The sequence below is a fragment of the Ischnura elegans genome, chromosome 12, assembly GCF_921293095.1.
Source record: "Ischnura elegans chromosome 12, ioIscEleg1.1, whole genome shotgun sequence".
NCBI lineage: Eukaryota > Metazoa > Arthropoda > Insecta > Odonata > Coenagrionidae > Ischnura > Ischnura elegans.
The window spans coordinates 32,577,421-32,602,421 of record NC_060257.1 but is presented as its reverse complement, the minus strand read 5'-3'; the positions used below and the strand labels follow the sequence as shown (position 1 = coordinate 32,602,421).

At 38.0% G+C, this 25,001-nt stretch overlaps 1 protein-coding gene across 2 annotated transcripts in view; it reads right to left on the bottom strand.

Moving 5' to 3' along the window:
• Window positions 1-25,001, bottom strand: part of LOC124169020 (ribonuclease 3) — a 49,751-nt gene that overhangs the window by 18,474 nt on the left and 6,276 nt on the right. The window contains exons 5-12 of one of the 2 annotated variants that reach the window (XM_046547482.1): window positions 24,675-24,797; window positions 21,262-21,419; window positions 19,718-19,884; window positions 10,882-11,049; window positions 9,408-9,600; window positions 7,504-7,620; window positions 6,262-6,408; window positions 2,301-2,595 (exon numbers count right to left, since the gene is read on the bottom strand). In XM_046547482.1, the coding sequence (XP_046403438.1) occupies window positions 2,301-2,595; window positions 6,262-6,408; window positions 7,504-7,620; window positions 9,408-9,600; window positions 10,882-11,049; window positions 19,718-19,884; window positions 21,262-21,419; window positions 24,675-24,797 (1,368 nt within the window). The remainder of the gene's footprint in view (window positions 1-2,300; window positions 2,596-6,261; window positions 6,409-7,503; window positions 7,621-9,407; window positions 9,601-10,881; window positions 11,050-19,717; window positions 19,885-21,261; window positions 21,420-24,674; window positions 24,798-25,001) is intronic. The other variant, XM_046547484.1, reaches the window with a different exon arrangement.

Here is a 25,001-nt window from a genome sequence, read left to right as displayed (position 1 = left end):
CGATCGGCGAAGAGTTACCCTTTTAACGACATTACCCGTGCAACAGAAATGTATTTTGGGTAGCATAACCCACAGGATGCACACAGAAATTTTCATTCTTTCCTCAGCAAGTTCCGGAGAGACAGCCAAAACCTAGGAGACAGCACATTGGGTGGGGACTACGCATCAGAGTGTAAAAGAAATCCTCCTTGTTAGCTTTTCTTCCCCAGTAAAAGGGATGCTACTTTTAAAAAAGGGACAACAATTGTGAAGCATCAGGTATCTAATGATATAGGTCTGACACATCATTACACATGGTGGTGTGATGAAGACTATCGCAGAAGAATAGGTGGAAGGAAATAATGGCAAAGGCATTGGTATGACACATGTACATGGAGCAGGTGGTGAAGGATGCAAAATTTGTGTATCTTTGATGAATAAAAAATTCTCACTCAAAAGAATTACTCACACATACTGGAACCTTGTAATAATTAACTTGAGCGACCAATCAGCTGAAAGAAGATACCCAAAGACTGAAATTCCAATCCAATTAAAGTAGGAAGGAAGAATACAGGGTTATGTTGCATAAAAATCTATGTCACCACATCAATTTTTGGGTGGCCCCCAACGTTTCTGGTGGCGACATACCCCAAAAGTGTTATTTAACATGATGAGTACTGTAATGGTTCAGACCCCATTACGAAGTGCATTTTACTCGGCACATTTATTCCCTACCATTTACCCGCTCTATTCCACAGAACTTTCCCAAACTCCCCCCCCCCCCCCCAGACCACAGCCCGTGGAGGAAAGCGTGAATGAGTAAGTGGGGATGAATGTGGTTATGTCAGTTATGTAAGGTTGTGTGTGAGTGAGTGTGTGTGGGAGGAGGGGAACTCGGGTTTTTCCCATGAATGGCGTGTTCCTCCTCCCTTTTCATTGTGCGTTACCCCACCCCAAGTTGGGGATAATAAAAAGGTGGTGCGCGTAGAAGAAGCAAGATAATTTTGAAGTGAATGTCGGGCGGAGCCCATGCCCGAATTTGGGTGCGACACACGGCAGAGAAGACAAGGGGCCTAAAAGATCACGAGACTGATTGGTCTGAAAGAAGAGACATCCCCCCCCCCCCCCTGTCCGAAGGAGCAAGGACCAGCTGAAGAGGACGCATTACCTCCGTTCCGGATGCAGCTTCCTCCAACAAGGGAGAAAGGAGTGCAGTAAATGGAACGAGAGTTTGTTGGATCCAACCTGGTCTAACCTCGGACAACGATAAAGTAAGATCGCAACTATCCCCCCCCCCAAAGCCCCCTCTTGTCTCCTGCCAAGTGTTAAGACAGACAAGTCACGGAACGGATCCGTTACTCAGTGAAAGTGAAATTAATCAACAAAGTAAAATTAACATTCGCACCAAAATTAACATTCATCGGGATGGACTTTCATTTACCTCCCCAGTCATGAAATAATTGAAAGTATCATTATTTACGTGTTCACAACCGAACTTTATTTTGTTGTTATCATTTGCTATTCTGATTTTCATCTTGAAAATCAAGTTATATTGTTGTGTTTTTTTTTTCATTGATGTTTCATAAATTGCTCTCACCAATTCATACTTCATTAGTGTATAAGAGGGTTTCTTTTGTTTTTGTCATATGCACCCTTATTTGTTTGAATTATATTTTGTTTCGCTGAAAGTGTTGAGTAAGTGTTTTGTTTTAATTCCTTCACGGGTTATCTTAAGGAAAAATATCCCTCGCCCTTCCTTTCGTCCCGTTCGTTTTTCTTTACGTAAATGCGTGTTGGACGAGTGCATCAGCGCCCGAACGTCACCCATCAGGTTGAATCGGGAACCCCCCACCCGCAATTATTTCCAAAGAAGGGGAATATTTTTAATTTATGTGAATTGCACGAAGAGAGTGGCATAGTTTTGTCCCGTAGGTCCCATGCGGGAGGGATTCATGCGGATTTATATATTTTCTTTTGTTTTTGTGCAACATCTCCCCCCGGTTCTATATTGGTATCCGGGCGAGCCAGGGGTGGGATGCCACAGTACCCACAAAAGTTTAAATGAAAAATACCGGTTGTTTCAAAAAGAATATACGTGCTACATAGTATTATTTTGTCCTACTGATATTGCTACTGACTCTTATCATAGGCCTTACTGGGTTAACAACTGTTCCCTGTTCTCCTCCGCAAGATAATAAAAAAACTGATTTCAAAGACACTTTTGCTTCCAAGTTAAATCAGCAATTCGAATTGCTGTCTTCGAGCACATACTAGTACCTCCACATGACAGAGGTGAAAAGTTTTTAGGGTAGTTGACTCACTCTGGGTTTCCAGCATAGCTTAGCTGTGGTGGTCGTATGCCGAAATGAACTATCTCAGGGTGTTTATAAGTCTCCATCGGTTTGGATTCCAGCTCTCCTTCCTCAAGTTCCTCATCCTTTTCTATTTTTACCAACTCAGCATCGTCTTCTGATTTTCTGGATGACAAAGCTTTGGGCAAACCATCCTTCTCGTTCCGGCCACTCTTCAGGTCTGGACTCCTCGCAGTTTGATCACGGTCCAGCTGGTCAACTCGAACCGAGCATGGCTTCATACCTGGATACGTCACCACCATACCTTGAAAGATTAGGATATTTATAAATTAAAGGGTTGAGGAAAGATGATTTCTTTAAAGAAAATTATACAATAGCTAGGGTAGATTTTCTATTTCTCCACAAAAACCTTAAAAATAATAGGAATGATTTTCCCTGAGGAAAAAAGGGGCTTGTTTACTATTTTTTTTATTTCCTTACCTGCTAAGGCTTAAGAAATACAACTTTCTAACAGAATTTTTCCTTTTTTTGATCAGTTTAAGTACTACAATGACACACATGCATGCAAAGCTATTTTCACCAAGGGTCCACACGAAAAAATACATTAGGCCCATTTTTGGCCATCTAGGGTGAGATGGAGTAGGAGAACCTGACCCGGTGGAATAGGGTGGTTTCCTATTATTTTTTTATTGCCTAAATCGAAAGATTATTACTCCTAGAGTACACATTTCACGCTCTTAGATTTTCTAATGACGATATCTATTTTTCGCGACTAAACGAAAAGTGAAAACGCGACGGCTACGTAAGAATGATGGGAAAAAGTCCCTGTGACGTATTTCTGGTTCCCGCTGCCGCCCTGTGAGGTGACCTTGAGGCGAGGCTTGAGCGCTGATACGACACAGGCTGCTAGCAGGTAGCTGAGTACCCTGCTACCAGGTAGCGCTTGGCTTAATTATGGATTATAACACAAAACTATGATTAAAATTTGAGTATTTATTTTCACACAGAGTATATTCTGGGAACACACATACAGTGTGTCCTCATTCTACGTCACCCCGTTTAACGTCATTTCGCAATAACGTCACGAAAATTTTGAGATCGTCATTCTTTTATCGCACCTTCGCTTCGCGATAACGTCAAGTCTTTTAAATTCCGCGCAAGAAAAAATGCAAAGCGGCAGGCGTTGCAGGTTGTTCATTTTGTGAGCGGTAATACAGTCAGTCTAAACGAAGTGTAAAACAGTGTGTTTATTGCTAATTGCGATTACGGTTTTAGCAAATTTTCTGCAAAATGAATTCTTAGGTAGGTGCGCAAGGGTTTACTTGACAAAATGGTTTTCAGGAACCTAAAAAGTAGGGATGGGTCGAATAGTAGATTTCTCGAATTCGAATATCGAATTCGAATATTAAATCATTGCTCGAATATTCGAATACCTCGAATTTCGAATACCTCGAATACTAAACGATGAATGTGAAAATGCTTGACTAGGTCGCCTATGCAGCAGGAAACCCAAGATTTTGGCGAGTAATTGTGATTGCCTTTAAAGGATTCAAACAGGAATTTAGCTGATTAATGGAATATTTTAATTTTATGTAAACAATAGGGTAGTTTCCTTCATTAAAGAAAACGAAAGGTATTGATTGTGATTCGTTACCCACCATTAGTGTATTCATAATATACAAATTATTTCGTTCTAGAAATACCGGTTTAGACTAATGACAATGTTCAATTTTACCTCATTTGAAAAAGGCCAGATTGCCGCCTATGCGATGCCACTCCACGTGACATCACAGGGACCTAGTTTCTACACGAGAGGATCGGAGTTTTACATCGTCTGAGGTTACCAATGCATGCATGAGGCACAGAGCTCAGGGAAACGTCTTAATAATCACACAGTCTGTTTGATAAGGTATTAATAATCCTTATTTAAGCCAAGCGCTACCAGCTAGCATGGTACTCGGCTACCTGCTAGCATCCTGCGTCGTAATAGCGCTCAGAGCCTCGCCCCAAGGTCACCTCACTTGCGGCAGCGGGAACCAGAACGACGTCACGCGGAGTTTTTCCCGGCATTCATACTTACCCGTCGCGTTTTCGCGCGCTTGAAAATTGTCACTTTTAATTTAATCGCGAAAAATAGATATCGTCTTATAAAACTCTAAAAGCGTTAAATACGTACTTCAGGAGTATTAATATTTCGATTTAGGCAATAAAAAATAATAGGAAACCACCCTATTTGAGCATTACGCCTCCGTCGTATTTCTTCTTCTTCCCGGTATTTATTTTCCTGCGCAAAATGCTTAAATAAAGTCAGAAATATGTCGTGTTTGGTCTTATTCTTTTTTAAATTACGCGCACATTACTAATATTTCAATCCAATAAAGGTGTAATAACAATTGCCGAAAGTCATTGTTAGACACCTTTCGGGCTAGTAGATGACTCATGCAGAAGTTGACCTCGAGAAAGGGGGAAATTCGAAGCAGGTAGGTAGAAAAAGGTCAGTGGGTGAGAAAAGGGGGTGGGTGCGAGACACGTTTTTATTTTTCTCGCGTAACTTGATATTTTTTGAAGCTAAAGTTTTTGTAATACAATCCCTGCGCGAGCTGGGATCTTTTGTTTGATTTCGGAGAAGAGGAAATCTTCAGGAGTGGGTGAGGCGAATGCTGAATGGAGGGGGATAGCAGATCGTGGGAAATGCGCCAATGTCACTATCCCACGGCACTGAGTTCCTCCCTATGGTAGTTTCATCTCCTGGGGAAGATTCAAAATAACTGCCTGTCATTATTAGCCACAAAGGACACACGGCAAACACCTCCTCTCATTTTATCAAAAGATGGATGCGGGAAAATGGTCAGTGGGGAGAAAGAGGGAAGGGTGAAACACGATTCTATTATTTTCCGGTGACTTGATATTTTTTTCAAAGCTGAGGTCTTCGTAATACGATCCCTGCACGAGCCGGGACCTTTTTTTTGTTTTCGGGGAAGAGGAAATCGTCTGAGGGGGTGGGGCGAACGCTGAATGGATGGGGATAGCGGATCGTGGGAAATGCGCCAATGTTGCTATCCCACGGAACTGAGGTTCTCCTGATAGGGGACACCTGGGATTTTCGGATTTTTTTCATCCGATCAATTTCGGTTCCCCACGTCGAACTCTTTTCACCGCTCGAACCCGTGAATTTGATGTATTTCGTCAGCTTGCCTAAAACGGCGCTGCATGCACTAGACGACTAGAGTTCTCATTTTTCCGAGTCAACTACCAACGACGTGCGAGCGACAGTGTATGACGCGAAATTCAAAGTATTCGAGGTATTCGAGACGGTACCTTTAGCATAACTATTCGAGATCTCGAATATCGAATACTTTCTATTATTCGAGGTATTCGAGTATTCGCGGATACTATTCGCACATCTCTACTAAAAAGTGATTTCAAGGAATTTTTCCATGTAGAACTCGGAGTTTTTGTCGTCACTTTTTTTGCCGTGTTCACAATAATTTTGGTTCCTGTAACTGCGACTATGTTTCAGCGATGATGATGCCCAGGCGACGCTCGCCCGGACGACCACCATGGCGAAGTCGAAAAGCAAACGCGGGAAGATACAAAAATGGAGAAGGATTTACGTCACTGCTGCTATTGTCGTCGATGAAGACAGGAACTCGTATTTGTGCCATAGTTTGGCATTCCCATCGTAAAAAATGCCCCAGATATGATACGCTAAAAATTTTTTTGCGTAGGAATTGTGAGGTCTAGGAGCCGATATTCACTTTTTACATTGTTTCTTATGGGATATTATGTTTCGATTAACGTCATTTCGATCATCGTCACATTTTTCGGGAACGGTAAGTGACGTTACACGAACCTCACTGTAATTTTCAGCTGAGTTAGTATGCAATCATTTTCAGTGTAGGGGCTTCCCACCTCTAAATATAGAACATAAAAACTTTGCCATTTTATTTCCAAAGAAAAACACACTTACCTTTCACTTCATCAGCAAAGTTCTGCCATTCAAACTGGGGCATTTTAATCATATTAGCCAGCTGACTCTCCTCATCGATCAGAGGTCGATTACATTTCAGAAGGTAGAAGAGCACTTCATTCATCGAGAGGATTTCTTTCCCATTATCTGCAAGATCAAGCATTCAAGATGAATAAAAAGCTTCTTTTTAAAAGGATTAATTGAAATTATACAGTAGGGATGGTTCATTTCCAAATTAGGTTCGGTTCCTGGTATCTGTTTCTGACAATAGATCTTGATCAAGTGCTTAAATTTTAAATACAAAATGTTAATTTTAAATGAATGTTTACAAATCAATGCTCTCAAATTTAAAAATACAGATACGATTTTGATTCTATAAGTGTCCTACACATATAATGGGAGTTAAGTAATGTGGTTTGTATCTTTACTAATTCATCTTTGCCACCATGACAACAGCTCAATAAGGTCGTTAAATCGAGGATTTCAATAATAAATAACAATAGAACATCACACACATCCATGCACTAGGTAAACCTACCCTCCACAGGTAGGACTTGAACCCGCAGCCTTCTGTGTGGAACTGATTTGTGAATGAAAAACTTTGCTGTTTCTACAATTTGGAAATTTATTTTCCTGACTAGTTTCGATACACTGTATCATATTCATAGGACTAGCTCATAGATTCTGTGTGGAAGGACAAATTACTAAATGTGTGGAACTTATCCCCACTACCAGAGAGACAGGCATTTGAACTGTTAAGCCTTGATCACATGATCATTTTTTCCATCCCTCAGATTGACAGTTCCAACAATAGGTATTTGGTCTAAGAGAGTGATTGCTCGACCCACCATTTTCTTAATCACACAGTCATTCCCACCATTCCTTTTCCTGTTGCTTTCTCCGTCACTTTCTGTATCTTCAACTTCAATTAAAAATCAAGCCTTGCATCTTGATTTGCTCAAGAACATTGCAAGGAATGGTTTTAGTGCCAGAAAAAGGGAAAAGCTGAGGGATGGAACAAGAGAGGATTTCCATCCTTTGAGCCATCGTGGAAAACGATCGTGTGAAATGGCAATTTTTTTCCAGCATCATTGGTGCAGTCGCTGGAGCTGTCCCTCGAAATGGATGGAAAATATGATTGTGTGACTCAGGCTTTATCAAAATATGTATTATCAATACCAACCATTTCTTTGACTTTAAGTTTTTCATCTACTGGAAATTTTAAGTGACAGGGTTTCTCACCTGGTAGATCTCTCACAAAGCGAGGCATGAAGTGAAAACGGGGGCAGCCGCTATCATCCCCAGCAGCTTTGAAATCAAGATCAACAAGCTCCAGTAATTCCGAGAAAAGATACTTATCTGAAAGGAAAATAGGGAGAATGAACAAATGTTCTCCGAAGTTTACTGAAAGAAATGCATGAAAATACATTATGATTGAATGAATCAATAAATGCACATGCTCTAAGCATAAGCATATATCTCACTAAAAATTAGTAAAATAAATTGAGACATATACCAATGCATATATGTGACTTAGTCTGGGGGGAGCTATCCCATGACATATCAAAACTTACCTTTCTACATCTACATCTACATAATACCCCGCAAGTCGCCTAAAAGTTGTGTGGCAGGGGGTGTTAGGACACCAGCCATTTACAGCTAAAAAAAAAATCGAGTGCTCTAACGAGGTTGGGACTAGCATTTATTAAAGTCCTTTATGGTTCTGGGGGAAAACGAATTCCCATATCTATCCGTTCGGCAAAACATCTCTCTTAATTTATCGCTTCTATCAGACCTGGAGATATAGTGTGGCTCTAATATTATGTTCTCTGTGTCGCTCTTAAAGATATCCATTCTCAATTGTTCAAACAATCTAAGCCTAGCGTGCAGCCTCCGAGTCTCCAATGGCTCCCAACCTAATTCGCTTAACATCTGGGTAACACTGTCTGTACGCCCGTAGCCGTTTTTGACGAAACGCGCAGCCTTCCTTTGTATTTTATTCAGTTCGCGGATTAAGTCTTTCTGCGCCGTTGGGTTGAAGCACTGAGTATTCCATCCTTACTCTGAGGATGCAACACACATTTTTTCTCTTTACTATAAATTTGCATTTATTAACAGGTATCTCTTGTTTAACAAGGTTTTTGCTGTAACATGATTGCCTCTTAAAGATTGCTCACACTTATTTAAGCAATTTTTCTGCTTTAGCTTAACTGTGGATCCACTCAAAACTCATGTCATCTCTTTCTCAAGCAATTAAACAAGGGAAAGCAGAAAAGAAAGAGTGCCATTAACCATTGTATTACATCTATTTTTCAACCACAAGAAATTTGTTGAAATAGACCATTCAAAGTGAGCATGAAGAGCCTGCACGGAGAGTGGCTGGCAAGCACTAAACACAAAGAGACTCCCATGGGAAAAATTAATAATGATGCAGAAGCGATCTTAGAAAAACATTATAAAATAAACAGAGTTGAGAGTGATTTTTCAACAGATTTTGGCATAATGGCAGATGATTCCAGAGGATTTAGTCATCAAAACCTCAAGGAAATGTTGCATGCAAAGCGATATGAACAGCAATGAAGACAATAGGGTATGGGACAGTGAAAGTGAGAATGAAAGTTTCTCAGACCTTAGTAGCAGTGACAAAAACTAAAAATTTATATTTTTATGATGTGAATATGCATCAAAGATTCATGATCCTATTCCCAAAAATTTACAGTTCTTTAGTTAAGAATAATAATTGCTATAGTTTTTTTTAGGTAAGTGACTACAGTTTTTCTGTTTGTTCCCAAGACATTTTGTTGTAGCAATAGTGTCCAAACTCACACCTACTGTGCAGAAAGCAAGACGATGACAAGTGAGATCCAAGTGAGATTCAAGTTCTTTAGCTTACCGCAGGTACGAAGTGATCTGACGTTCCATGTTCCTATCCGTAACATTCTATCCGTAAGAAGAGAATGCTCTGGAATATTCCTCTATTGGGTTCTGTTCTTCAAGATCTGCCCCAATTAAGCGGCTGCCCCAAGTAACCGGTGGACCCAGTGAACGGAATCTACTGTATATTTTCCCAATCATTGAAATTCGGAGTAGATCCAGGAGCAAAGGAGAAAATAAATGCAAAATTATAAATATTCGCAATATCTTACAGAAAAGGTCAAGTTCCTTAACAGTGAAGTTCTCCGGCAGCTTTTCCTCAATGTACAGAATGGTGTACTCTATGTTGAACCTGATAACCTTACACGTAGGTAGATTGGCTTGGAGAGGGAAGTGTGACAACATCGAAAATCCCTCAAAGATGAATTCATGGCCATCGTGACGGATGATCGTTGGAGTCTTGATCTAGAGTTGGGAAAAATGATGATAATAATTAATATCACAGTGAAATTTAATCAAGTAACAATATTGCATATATGTACTTAGGTAATAATAGAGGACAGAGCTGAGGGAAGGATTTTTGAGAAATTTAAATTGCCCCCAAAAGTTTTTGGCTGCGCAAGTCTTAAGTGAACCTCCTCCAAATTAATCACCTAAAGATGCAAAACACTTCACATTAGTTTTTTTCTGAATTTCCAATTGTGACATGGGTGATAAGTATGGAGACAAATAAACAATTAGAGCAGAGGTTAGTATCCTTTTTGTGCCTCAAAGTCAAATGTTCACACTTGTTTCGTGGAACCCAAATACCAGTCATTTGATCTTATTTTACAAATGAGTACTTCACATAATTTATGAGAACTTTTATCATCTACGGGGCTAAATACTAAATAGTTTTTCAGGCCACACACATTCTTTCCAGGGCTACAAAGGGCCCCTGAGTTTCCTACCCCTGAATTAGAGGAACACCAATCAGTGTGAAATAATCAGTGCTGGTAAAAGTACTGAGGAAAGTAACTGGGCTCAATTACAGCTACTTCTTGCAAAAAGTTATGAATTACAAGAACAAATTACTGATTTTAAATTATAATCAGTAAAATTACAGTTACAATTACTTCTCTTAAGGTTTGGTATACAATATTATCAACCAACCCCGTTTCGTAAGACCTTATATTAAAAAAACACTTTTGGGCAATCGCATTCACCTAATTACTTTGGGGACAATCAGTGTCTGATCATTTAGGGCGTGCCTCCCATCCTATAGGATATGGCTTCCAGTTTACTGGCGAAGTTCGGTTTTGTCACAATATGAATATGTTAAATGAAACACGTTGCAATTGGTACTAACCTTTAGAAAAAATGTGATACAGACAATAAAAAAAATAAGTCGAGAATGCTTATTTCTTTCCTTATAACCCATTTGTATGCTTGTTTATTAGTCATATACGTTGAATTTAACACTGATTTTGGTTCAGCTTTTTCGTAATCACGGTTTTCAGAAAAGTTTAATTTTAATTTTGCTAACAATTTCCATGTAGACCACCTTGATCTTCAGGCCCTAGGCTGAAGCTTAGCCTATAGAAAAACTCCACCATGCATTTAACGATGGAGTAAAAAGAAGGTTTAAGAAGGTTAAGAAAAATGATTTAAGAATTTGAAAATGATAGGTAAAAAAAGTCATTCTTACAGTAGTACCAATTAAATTTATAAGCCAAACTGATATAAATAAAAGTGAGAAAAATTTACCAGAAAGTTGGTAGGGGGTGAAATGGTGATGCGGTAGTGATGAAGGCGATCAGCATTGTTGGAATCTGGGGAGCATGGCTCCAGGTGACCTTCTCCGGCATAAATACCATGGCGGATGCCTGAACGACGTGCCTTTGCACTGCACCGGCAGAGTGGTCCATCATTCATCTGTCAAGGAGCCCCATAGGAAGTGATGGAGAAAACATTGAGATATAAGTAGGAGTTATAATTGAAGACCAGAAATATGAACTTGAACAAAGAACACTCGGACAGCAAGGTATCATAGGTGGCTGTTTAAATATAACCAGATTATAAATAAACACCCGCATATTGCAGTCACTCCTCCATACATAGATAGTTAAGGCAGCCATGGTTGCAACATAACTGAAGCCAAGTGCCATCACCATTTTATACATGGAAAAAAAACACTTTTGCTGATAACCAAGTAAATAAGTAAGAGGTAGAGTGGAATTCTGAAAGATATAACTAAAAGTACCACTGCTAATGTACACACATAGACAGATCATCACAAACTCTTTGGTTAAAGACATGCTGATCTTTTGTCCCAACCACATAACTATGGATATGCATGCATTCCAATAACCTTGTCTGGACACCAGTAAACGGGACGGTAAACTTGCCCATAGCATTAGAAGGGTTGAAGGATTAGAGGGACATAATTCATGAACATAACATAAAAACTTATTGAGTGAATAACATATCAATGCAAGATTCATTTCTTCATTCTACTAAAGTAACCTTATGTACAGCAATGAAAACTTTGTGAACTCACATTAACTATCTTTAATACAACCAGTTTCATAGCTGTGCAATATCATGAGGAGGTTATGATAATACTTGACACCAGTACTGGTTTAATTAAAGTTATTTCTTGTGAAATTCAGAAAGATTTCATCAATGTAACTAAACAAGAGGCTCTATAATGATACTTGACACCAGTACTGGTTTAATTAAAGTTATTTTCTGTGAAATTCAGAAAGTTTTCTTCGATATAACTAAACAAGAGGCTTTATGCATTATAGATTCATCAATTTAAAGAAATTTTACCAAGTCACACCACAAAGCATTTCACTTGTTACCTTTCTGTTTGGCATTTTTGGAGAATATGGGCAATGAGTATCCTCCTCTTCACTCTAATAGATACATGCTTACCATGCAGATGCACTTCATTTAATTTCCGTTACAAATACCAGCAGGGGAAGTTTTCTATAAATAGAAAGTCATCCAGAGTGGGACATCTTCCACAATACTTATACCATTGGCCAGATTTTCCAAAGAACTCATCCATAAGAACTCATCATGGATGATTAAAGGCTTTCCTGGTGCATTGAGTACATGAAGGTTTCTTGGGTTTTCATCCAGATTGATAGCATGTAGTGTTAACAGCTTTCCTCAGGCTTTCAAGGTGATGACTGGTGCTCAAGAAAAATTGGCAGACTTACAATGGAGGACAGGCTTATCAGCACGTTTTTTTACAAATAAAGAAATAACATAACTGAGAATAAGATGTAAACTGAAAATAACACAGTCAGAAAAAATTACCAGGAGTTCATTTAGAGTTGTGATGATGAAACACTGGTGGTGAAGAGGATCGGCATTGTTGGAATCAGTAGATGACGGCAGGTCTTCTCCAGGAAAAAAATCATGTCGAATTCCGGAACGATGTACCTTCACCGTATACTGGCAGTGAGGTACCAGACACAGATCTGATCCCTTCACATTTAATGGATTATAATCAATATAAATAAAGATTATTCATTGGTTTGAATAACTAGTCACTTCACTTAATGATTTAATTATAAATAATTTTCCAATTGCCCCTTACGTGATTTCATATGCAGCAGGTTAGTGACAGTAAAAAAGGATGATAATGAAGCTCAGTAAGCAAAGACCTCACTCCGCTGCCACCAAAGCTGGCAATGGCATCACAAAATATTGTTATTTCATAAAAATATGCCGTGAAATATATTTCACTTAACTTCCATAATCAACAGGATATTTAAGACAATAATTTATAGTACCTATTTCATGCTGCATTATTAATTTTACTCCTCCATAGAATTTTTATCAACCATACTACTAGTTGTGTAGCTTCCTGAAGTAGCTTAATTAAAAGTAGGATAAATGGAAATTAACAAAAATTATAAAAAAGTTGAATCTACAGATAGCTAAGTAATTCTTAGAGCTCAGAACTGGCCATTATCAACTTCTACACTTGAATATTGAGCAAACAGGTCAGGAATAAATTGCAGCCATTACTTTTTTCGGTTCAGCAGAGGATTTAGCACCTCCAATTATCGATTGAATAGGACCAGAATCAATTCAATTTGAAAAAAACTCACAATATATATTTGCAAGATATATTATTACATCTAATGATGTTGAAGGAAGAATTAAAGCATATGAAGTCTTATTATCAACCTGAGATCAATTCATAAATTTTGTATGCAGAGAAGATAAACTGGAGTAAAAATGGATGAGCCTTGAATGCCCCTCACAAATATGAAAACGATATTGAGCTAGTTATAATTAATTTTTGTTTCAACAAAAATACTGGCATAAACCGTCAATGAGAATACTAATTAAGTAAATTTAGAGCATAAGAATGCAAGAAGAATGGGGTATAATACAGATGCCTTTCATAGTCAGTATGAGTTCAACTTACAAAAGAATAATAACTCCCTTTAAAATTTTTTGTGGAATCAGTAATAATAATAATAATTTTATTTGTTCAGAGGATCGTATATTAAAGTGACGTGCAGAACATGGATATTGGACACGTCAAGGAAGTTAAATGATAACAATGTAACAACACACAGATGACATTTTTAAAGCAGACTAAAGTACTTTCATATACAATTATGTTTTAAAGCACATATATCCCCACATAGAAAATGCCATAGGTGACAACACTAATATGCACTAAGGAAGGAAAGCAAAGGGGTATAAAGCACATAAATGCAATGGTGGTGTGGAGATGGAATGACAGCCAAAACATGTGTAAAAAATAAGCAATAAAAGATAATTTGTTACTTCCACGATATATTTCTAAATTCCGACTGGTTTCAGCTGTTATGCCATTATCAAGTACATACCTAATATACTTATTTTTTACATTTATAAGATATTTTATGCATTTAATAATGGCGTAACATTATCAAGCCATTATCAAGTACATAAATTACTTATTTTTTTATTTATAAGATATTAATGCACTTAATATCGTATAAATATAATAATATACTAATATACTTAATAGAGGCATTCCACCATGTACAAGCTTCAAGTTTTGATTCAATGCGTAAAAAATTTCACCTATACATGTAATGAAACCAGAGATCTTCCAATTTCACAGGGAGTGCTCATATCGTGAGGCTATGATGGCTAATTGAATTCAAATCCAATTTGGTAGGGTTATTTTTTTCACAACCCCAAAAAAAGAAAAATAAAGCCTTTACATGGTAAGTTTCGACAACAACTAACTATGGACGATTATGCACATCCAAGCCCTGGACAGATGTAACCTAGCCAGACCGGACTTTTACCAGAGACCTTCATTACGTTGGGCAAGGATTTATATCGGCTACCAACGAGGCTGGCAACATGGAACATTTGGGGGTTATTTGAACAAATAACTCCCAAATGTAGCCCATAAACCCAGCCAAGAGATTGCACAGGGAGTTGGATTCGTGGCCAAGCAAGAGAATAAACACATTAATTTCTATACAAAAAAATTCTCTGCACCAGTAATTGAACCATGGACCCATTGCCATCCTTGATGGACAGCCCTGCAAAAGCATATACCTAGTACCATGAGGATTGGTAAAATTGACACGGAAACAGTTGAAACGACCAATTCTGAATAAATGTGATTTAATTGGTGGGCTATTGTTCATTTGTTCCTGTTAAGTTTTACTTCTCCTTATCTATCAAAGACTTTTGCTTAATAAAAGGTCATAGTATCCGTACTATCCAATTTGTCCGTCCAATCTGCTCCCATCAGTGGTATTGCCAGGATTTTGAAACGGGGGGGGGGGGGGGGGGGGGGGGGGGGGGGGGTTTACAGGAGATTTTGGGGCCCTTCTGGTGGGTATGGAAAACACCCCAGGGTATGGGGGTTTTCGGAGAGATTTTGGTATTTTCGATACTGAAAATGTGATTTTTGGTCTCAAAATCAGGAATCTGTACTTACTGGGACATCAATTCTGGATTTGACTGAACTTACTTTCAAAGACATACAAAATCATTATTATTGAGCAATTTTCAAGCCTACGAACATTTCATGAACATGAGGACAAAATATAATAAAAATCACCTATATCACAATGAATCCACAACTAGATGAGAGCTAAATTCTCCTGAATTCAAGTTCAAAGTGTTTCACACAAGTAATTTCCTATATACTCTTGATGTGCCAGCCATTTACATAGTTAAAGGAGCAGTGGCGCAGCGAGGGGGGTTTTAGGGGATAAAACCCCCCAAGAGCTCACAGAAATTTTTAATTTTGATTCATTTGACTTAATTGGATTGATATTACTATAAGAATAGTGTGAGGTTTAATAAAATATCCCTCAGAAGCCCGTAAAAATCACCATTTTGAACCATTTATCTTAATTTTTTTCCGGCGGAAGGCCTCCGCACCTCCCGCGCTAACCCCGGAGGGTATGCAATACTCCAAGCACCCCAGTATTAGTTGCGCCTGAAACCCCCCCTAGCCTTAACTCCTAGCTGTGCCACTGCAAAGGAGCATAAGGATGAATAGGAGGTAACTATTCTGCTGATTTTCATTCATACATTTTTGATCATATGTCTTCAAAATTAGTCACTTAACAAAATACACATTTTGCTGGCCTTAGTAAATACAGCACACTCCCAATTATCTGGGCTAATGATGGGGAGAGATGGCACGAGTAATCGGAAACACAAATAATCCAAACTTACACTTTAATTTCTTGTAATTTCCACAATTTACGTAAAATAAACAATACATTATTATTTATGCAGTTATTCTGTTATTTTATAGAGCTTCCCGGACAAATTGAGATCTTTCTTTGCCAGTTCACGATCTTTTTAGCGGCGATAACATGGTTGTACTCATATTATTAATGCTCCATGTAAGGCCTGGTTTCGAAAATCACAATCGTGACTGTGTGATCACGGATACAGAAAATTGGTTTGCATGAATGTCTCAAACCCACTGCTCGACGTCGGAAACTACATCATCAGGCACCACGCCACGTAGTCGCCTCTTGCACAAGTTACCCGAGATGCAACTGCTGCAGGACGTGTATCCGTGATCACGGAGCGTGGTTGCTTGCTGCAAGACTTGGAAAACAGGAACACGGTGCTCCTGTGAAAGCAGCTAGCACGCAATCGCTTGCGTTTTACGAATGGGATACTAATGGAAACAATAGGCCCGGTGTATGCCAGCATTGATGCAGTAATTCCCTTGATTTTAGTCCGATTTTATTTTTTTATAAAGATCGCAGAAAATATTGAGCGAGGGAGAAAATCATGCACGGATAACCCACAACATGGATATACCACAGCCGGATAATTGGGAGCCTGCTGTACGAATGCATTAAAACATCATGGGTCAAACCATCAGTGCAGTGGCCCAGAAAGTTCCATGGTCTGATTTTCACTTCCGTTCACATGGCAAGATAAAAGTACACCACAAGACAATGTACAGATGAGGAAAGGAGAAAAAGTATCAGGTACAAAAAAAGTATGAAGGATATGGTACATGTGTTTTGCGGCACACAGAGCCAAAGAGGAAGTCAACCATTCTAATTCTATAGCACAAGTCTAACACACAATGAAATTGGCATAAATATAAATACATTTAACCCACTCAGCTTGAAAAGAAATAAAAAAAACTCAGTAAGCACCAAGATTGAGTCAGTGACAGAGGTACAATAAGAATACATTCCACTGAAATATGTACCTACATAATAAGATTTTTATTTCTACTCCTGAGGTAGTAGAGAGTGACTGATAGTAAAGAGCAGAAAGTTCTTCTCACCACTGTGTCTGCAACACAATCTGAGGCCTATGTTTTGAATACAAATGACAAAATTCAGAAGGTAAAACAAGGGTCAGAAAGAACATATTTGGCTGCTAATTTATCTATGCTTTCAATTCTTCTCCTTACCATTTTCTCCACCTGGCTGTAAGTCACATTAAATCTGCATACACACCTTCACTTGGATAAAACAACCCCAACTTTGGTATATTTAACTATAATTCTTTCATATATTCTTTGACATTTTTTTTATGAAAACATTAAAAATAAGCATCAAGATCAGGGAAAAATCAAATATTAGTGTACTGAACCATAAAAAGATAAAACATTACAAGGAAGGATACATCTGAAAAGATAAGTGCTAATAGACACCTTGTGACAAAAGCAGGAAACTTAATTCTGTATTTGATTGTTAATAATTTCAGTGACATTCAAAATCTTCCTTCATGCACACTGTTCAAGCTTACAGGTATATCACACAGAAATAAAGCAAAGAAAAATCAATTTCCAAATCAAAATCATCACAATGAAACCAAAACTAGATGAGAACTAAATGTTACCTCATTAATTTTCAGGCTTCTATGCACAGGTGAATATCATGTTACTTTGATGAATCAGCCATGCATACAATCCAAGGAACACAAGGCCAACTATACTGTTGTATTAATTTAACACAAAAAGGGAGCAGTTTTCTCCAAAATTAGTCACTTTGCACAACACAATGTTCACCCTTACATCAGCAAATATGCACATGGGTTCATTTAAATTCCTGGGAAAAACAGCCTTTTGAAATGTATTGACATGAATAAATGATCAAATCAAGCAACCATTTGTTGGTATAACATATATAATTAGAAAAAGCTAGACCAGAAATTAATTGCCTTCCTTAATGCATGCATAAATAATAATGCATAAAAGGAAGAGAAAGAACAAAAACTAGTATATAAAGGTCCTTAACTCCAAGGTACATGCCTAAAATTTTGCAGATGATAATGTTTTTTAGCTGAAATATGAGTCTTCAAAAATTACTCTTAATCTGCTGCTAGAAAACAAAACGTCATTGGAGCGCAAGCGTGTGACATCACAGCACTGTATCCACTGATGACAGAGTGTGGGAGTGGATATAAAATTGATCTATGAAGGGGCTCAAACACAAATTTGGCAAAAATAATTGCTGTTAATGTCAGACTGCAGATTATGAATATGTTGGGTTGCTAAGGCATCGATGAAACAAAGAGAAAGGGTCTGTGGGAATTGTGATCTACGTTACACACTTATAACATTTTTTTAAATGCAATAAGTGTATTGGAGCATGGATCTTCAACAGAAAAATGTGAGAAAACCATATAAATCATGTATAGTGCCCCGTCGCTCAAGTAACTCTATTTCCTCGCCGGGAAAGGTTTTTGCTAGTGCCCCAAAGGACAAAAATAAGATAAGAGTGTGGTTGATGACCTACAAAATGGAGTTATACATGGAGAATACTTTATCAACATTATCAATGGGATATTCCTCAACAGAAGTACACTCCTGCATCAGGGTTACCGCAGGGTTGTATCGAATTGCCAGTTTTTCTCAGATGGCCACCAAATTTAGGATGTATCTCTCATTTCACTTTATAAACAACCCTAGAAATGTACCTAATGGTCTATCCATAGTAGGATTAAATATAAAGGAAGGTGGCTATTCACGAGAATAAATACTGATTACGATTAAACCACAGAGACAAATAAGGAATATACGAGAAATATGAGGCTTTTGGCAAGGTAAACTCAATATTTGCCACTGTCATGCCAATTAAGTTTGCTGCATGTCAACGTAAAACCTAAAATTTCGACTCGTTTCTGCAGTGGATTTATGTTCAAAAACAAGAACTTGAGTGACTACAGCATAATAAGTACTTGAAACTTATTTCTGTGTCAATCAAGTACTTTTTATTGCCATTTAATGATCATTTAGATCTCAACTCCAGCCACTCCAGCGTGATTTCAAGCAATATTCGAGCACTTTTAATTAGCATTTACTGACGTTTTTGGTGTACTAGGAGAGTTTTGGTTTATATATTTGGACTCCTGAGAAAATTGAGACTTTTGGCAAGCTAAACTAAATATTTGCTATAGTGATGCCCAGAATGTTTGCTGCATGTAAATCCAAAACCTAAAATTTCGACTCGTTTTTGCGGTGGGTTTCGGTATAAAAATAATATATCTGATAAATAGTAATTGAAAACTTATTTCTGTATCTATCAACTACTTTTTTTACCTTTTAATAATCATTTGGCTCTCGACTCCGGCTGATTGGAGAAAACAATCTAAGTTCTACGCGGTAAGTAACTAAGTAAATACATAAGATAGTTTTTCAGCTAATAATGGATCAATTCAATCTTACTGAGCAAAAAAATGGATATTAAAAAAGCTTCTTACATAATTCGCATGATTATTTACGAGCTTGCTTCTACTCCACACATCGTGGTAGTGACAAAGCAATCACTGTTTTTCAGGAAATCAGCTGCCATAAGGGAGTCGACCTAAGGTAAACTGCCGTATTACACCATCTTAAATCCCTTTTCAGTCAATTTTTCCTTAGAAGAACCACTAATACTACGCTTGAATTTTAAAGATTCAGAAGAATATATAGCACTTGCAAAAACTAATATTTCTCCATTACATCTAACCGTGGTGAAAAAACACACAGCATTTGAATACTACCACTATTTCTATCAATACACACAATTCTATCCTCTGAAAGAATGCATAATGAATAATTGAAAGAGTAAATTTGATTGCTCACCTCTCCACTGTCATTATACCAAAGCTCAGGATGGAGCCTATGAGGATGAAGGCGCTTGCGCTGTAATTCCTCCATGGCACGATCTTCTTCCTCTTCGTCTGCATCTTCTGAACTTGAATCGCTTCCACTGCTGCTGCTGCTTTTACCTCCTCCACAACCACCTCCTACTGTGACAAAAATTTGATATTGTCTTTGATAAAATTTGATATTGTCTTTGACAGGACACAGAAACATATCGATGGCTAAGTTCTAACAACATGTACAGTGCAACCTCGATATAACGACACCCCACGGTGCACTAATAAACACTCGCTATAGCGAATTGTCGCTTTACCGGAGGTGAAGCAAATAATAGCCAATAAACCTGTTGCGAACAGATATACAGGAAAAGGAGTGGTGCGGCGACAGATAAACATCTATCCGATACACGTAAGCATAAATCCAGACGAAAGGCGATGTTTTTTTGCATCACTAAATTTCCTTACTCAAATAACGACTAACTATTCAAACAATTTATAAGTGCCGCACTGAATAAAAATCATGCAAAGCATTGTTTCATCAATATTTATATTTATCGAACGACAGTTTACCACATAAATTTGAGACTGAGCACTCCATTAACTTCATTTCTAACAGATCGCTAGCAGTTACAGAGGTTAAGGAGTCGTCTTCCGGCGGTGAAACCCTCGCTATGGCGAGAGCCAACGCCGAAAGGGTCTCGTAAAAACGAATTTTTTAACACTCTTATTATAGGGTCAATTGACGGTGCATCGGCTATCTCTCGTAATAGCGAAAGTGTCGCTATAGCCCGTACTCGCTTTAACGAGGTTCCACTGTATCTCAAAAATAGCAACTTTTCAAGAGAGCAAAAGAAACAATTTATAGTTTTGATTGTACACTGAAATTAAAAACCAAAAATTCATCAAACTGAAAAAGAAGCATACATTTGCAAACAAAGAGTTGTTTTTTGCTTGAATTTTATTTTTTAAATGTCATTACAGTTTGTTTAAGATACCTGTCTCAACCAGGCACATTTGGAGATATGTGGTGTTAGAACTTAGTATACACAATCTTTTGGACAACAATGCATCATTATTCCACAGAAGTAACAAGGCGATACCTCCACAGCACAAGCACTCAACAATCACCCACCGCATCAAATCCACTCATCTAGGAACCCAACAATGTGCATACGCTCAGCTGGCAATAGCCGGAGCACAAACGCTCACCTCTGAAGCTTGAAGAATTGGAGATGAGCGTTTATGCTCTGGCTACAGCCAGCTGAGCGCATTTGTATTGTAGGGCTCCAAGAAGAGCAGATTTGATTCAGTGGGCGATTGTTGAGCACTTGTGCAGTGGAGGAATCGAAGGGTTCAAAGAAAAGTACATGTTTTCCTGAAATTCTCAAAAGTGATACAAAACAATGTCTCAAAGAGTATAATCAGCAAAAATTGAATGAAACTGATATACCTCTTCAATCTAAGACTACTGGAACCTAAATAATGACCAAGTAATGCACATGCATATATTTTATAACAACTAACCTCTGTGAACCCTGAGTTTGGGTTGCCGGCTTACTGAAGACACACCAACCACTTTTGGTAGGGTCTGCCTTGCTTTTTCTGCTCTTTGAACCAACTCTTCATCAAATCTATCACAGAGGGCAGCTAGTCTATTGGTGGCTCTCATGATACGTGGAATACTGCAAAAACATACAAACACACGGTAAGGTTTCCTTTGGTTAGAATATTGCAATTGAACCACAAAATGTACTTCTAGGTTAAGTCAATGTAATTATAGGTTAAGTTTCAAGAGAAACTATCTGATGCATAACTTGGTAGAAAATGTTTAAACACTTAATAATAATACCGTAGACTTTCATTATTACGAAGTTCACGGGACAGGCCGTTTTGTTTGGACCAACGATTTGCTTCGTAATAAAGAGAACTTCGTAGTAAAGTTGTTTCTAATAAAGAAAGTCTTCTGTAATAATAATAATAATTCGTCTTTATTGCACAAGATTGGGACTAGAAAGTCCCATCTTCCATTTAACCCCTAAACTAAACTCGCTCTAATTAGCAGTTCTCCTTCTTGAATAGGACCTTAAGGGACTGGACCGATCTACCAGCAAAACTATTTGAGTCCTTCCCGAAAAATTTACACAGTTTTAAAAAGCAGTTGAAGAAGTAGGGACCAAGGGCTTTTTATAATGTTTTCTATTGTTTTTTCAAGTGTTTTCTATTGTTTTTTCATTGTTTTCTATTGTTTTCTTTCATCATATGTACAACATGTTACCACCAGGCCAATGGCCTACTTGCAACAATTTTAATAATAATAATTCCACTGAAAAATTTGCTCGGTCCGCATCAGCCGTCCGCGTTCATGTGTAAGCACAAACCTTCCTCTATGGCCTAGGATCACCTGCACGAGGATCACCTGCGGGGCTGAGGGGCCACGCACATGGCTCCTCCACATGCAGATGTGTCTGCACTCATGTGTAATCTTCCATTAACGTCAATGGAACCTTATCCGTGTGGGACTGTTTGCATCCATGTGAAATGGGCCTAAGAAAAAATTGAACGGCAAACTGTGCACTAATGTGTACGAGCGATTTGGCAAAAAAGTCTAAAGGGGATTTTAACTATTCATTTGACAATAGGGTGGTTTCCTATTATTTTTTTATTGCTTTAATCGAAAGATTATTACTCCTGGAGTACGTATTTCACGCTTTTAGATTTTTAAATGACAGCATCTATTTTTCGCGATAAAATGAAAAGTGAAAAATTTCAAGCGCGCGAAAACGAGACGCTTAATTATGAATGCCGGGAAATATCTCCGTACGTCGTACTTCTGGTTCCCCCTCCCGCCCGGTGAGGTGACCTTGAGGCGAGGCTTAACGCTGATACGTCGCAGGATGCTAGCGGATAGCTGAGTACCTTGCTGCATGGTAGCGCTTGGCTTAAAAAAGGTTTATTAATACCTTATCAAACGAAGAAAACTTTCCGAACTTAGCCAGCTTTAATAGGTGATTATTAAGACATGTTTCCCTGAGCTCTGTGCCTCATGCATGCATTGGTAACCTCAGACGATGTATAACTCCTATCCTCTCGTGTAGAAACTAGGTCCCTGTGACGTCATGCGGAGTGGAATCGCATGGGCGCCAATCTGGCCTTTTTCAAATGAGGATAAAATTTGACCCTTGCCATTCGTCTAAACCGGTATTTCAAAAACCAAATAATTTGTGTATTATGAATACACTAATGGTGGGTAACGAATCGCAATCAATGCCTTTCGTTTTCTTTGATGAAGGAAACTACCCTATTCAAAAAATGTTCCCTTAGTTTGACGTAATGATAATTCTGTTGTCACCATTGCTTCACGCTACTGTAATATTGAACCCATAGTAGGACGAAAAGGTACAATCGGAGGCTGAAGATAAGCAAACTGATTCCACAACCAAGTGTCATCAATGATTACAATAGGAGGGGTAGATTTGCATGATAATTCTATACCTAGCATATAACCATGTAAAGATTAGGTGGAAATAATTGAGGACCTTAGAGGCCATGAGGGACAAATGCAATTTTTTATTTTTTGGAAATTAGTGCAGATAATGTATGGTGGAGTACACAGTATGTTGTGGCTAAGGGATACTAGTGGATCTCTGATAAGCATATACAAACATATTCAGTAATTTACAAGAATCTTTTTGTTACAACAACATTGTGTACCCCACCAACCATTACCTGTACTTATCACCAAAAATAAAATATTGCACTTTTCCCCTTGGCTTTTAAAGTCCTCAATTCATAAATGGTAAGTGCAATGGTGAATACGTGTCGATCTTACACCATCATTATGGAGGAAACAATTCTTCAGTTAGACTTCTGGTCTGAGATTGTAGGAATTTTAATGAGGCAAGAAGTATTTTCCTACAAAGGCTGATGACATTTGGCATAAAAATTTGAGCTCACATGAGGGACGCCCTAGGAAAAATGACATACCCCAGCATGTCCATCAAGATAGAACAGGGCATTTCATTCAAAGGAATACTGATACATAACTACCGGCAAAAATGATGAGGATGAAAATCACAGACAATTTAAATAGTGGTTCATTATTTTTATCTACCAGTTTTTTCCCAGCGTTGCATAAACGCAACATTTTGCAAATCATATATTATGGTGAATATTATATTTTTTATGAAAATCATCTTATTTAGGCCAAAATAAACTGGAAAGTACAAAAAAAAACAAAGTTTAAAGCCCTACAAACAGGCTGAGGAATAATGGGTTAAGGTGCTGATATGCAGGTTTGTCCCTTTTCAAAAAATATATTAGGTCAGACAGCAGATATGTTTTAACGACAGTAAGTATCAATTAAAAATGAAAGGTTTCTCATAATGCAATGACAATAACCGGGGCTGTATTTATCAAGCAGCATTCCCGACAGCCGCAGGGTGAGTAGAAAGAGCAGGGGATCTCACATGATTCATGAGGAAGCATGTTTTTACAGAAAAAAATTCAATGTTATAATATTGGGAGCCTTATTATAGATTCTGTCGGATTACTCGGAGGTAATTATCATGTGCCAATATACTGTGAAAATAATCAACATTCACGAGCAAAACTGAAAATAAATAATGATATTTAAAGAATCATGATAACCAATATCACTTGGCAATTAATATAAATCATCAACTCTGTACACAGGGAGTTGGGGTAGACATATTTCAAATTATTTTTAAGCTATATAAATGAAGAGCAACATGACTAAGGTACACCCCAATAAAAATCTTCCGCTAAATTAAATAATGAAAATTTTTAGTTTCTACCAATAACACAATTTAGAAGTGAATTTTCCATTCACGTATACTCTCTGGGTAAACTAGTTATAATTTTGTATGTACATAGATAGTCTATAATCAAACCATTCATTTCTCCAAGGAAGTACTTACTTTTCATCTCGATGGTAATATAACTCTGCAGGCGCAGCACGAGTCCAATAGCATCTTTCAGCCAGACCCATCTCCTCATTTGTTCGAGGACCATTATTACTACAGTTGCCATCTAAACCTTTCCTGATACCACAAGGAAAAGTAATAATGATTAATACTCATCGATATTAAGACACTGCCAGAACCTATTTCACACACAGTACAAAATACTTAAGCATGCAAATTTCACATAAGATTGTTGAAATGACACATTGCAATATTTCCTCTTATAGATTTATTTTACACTACGCGTTTCGTCGTTACAACGACATTTTCAAGTGTAACGAC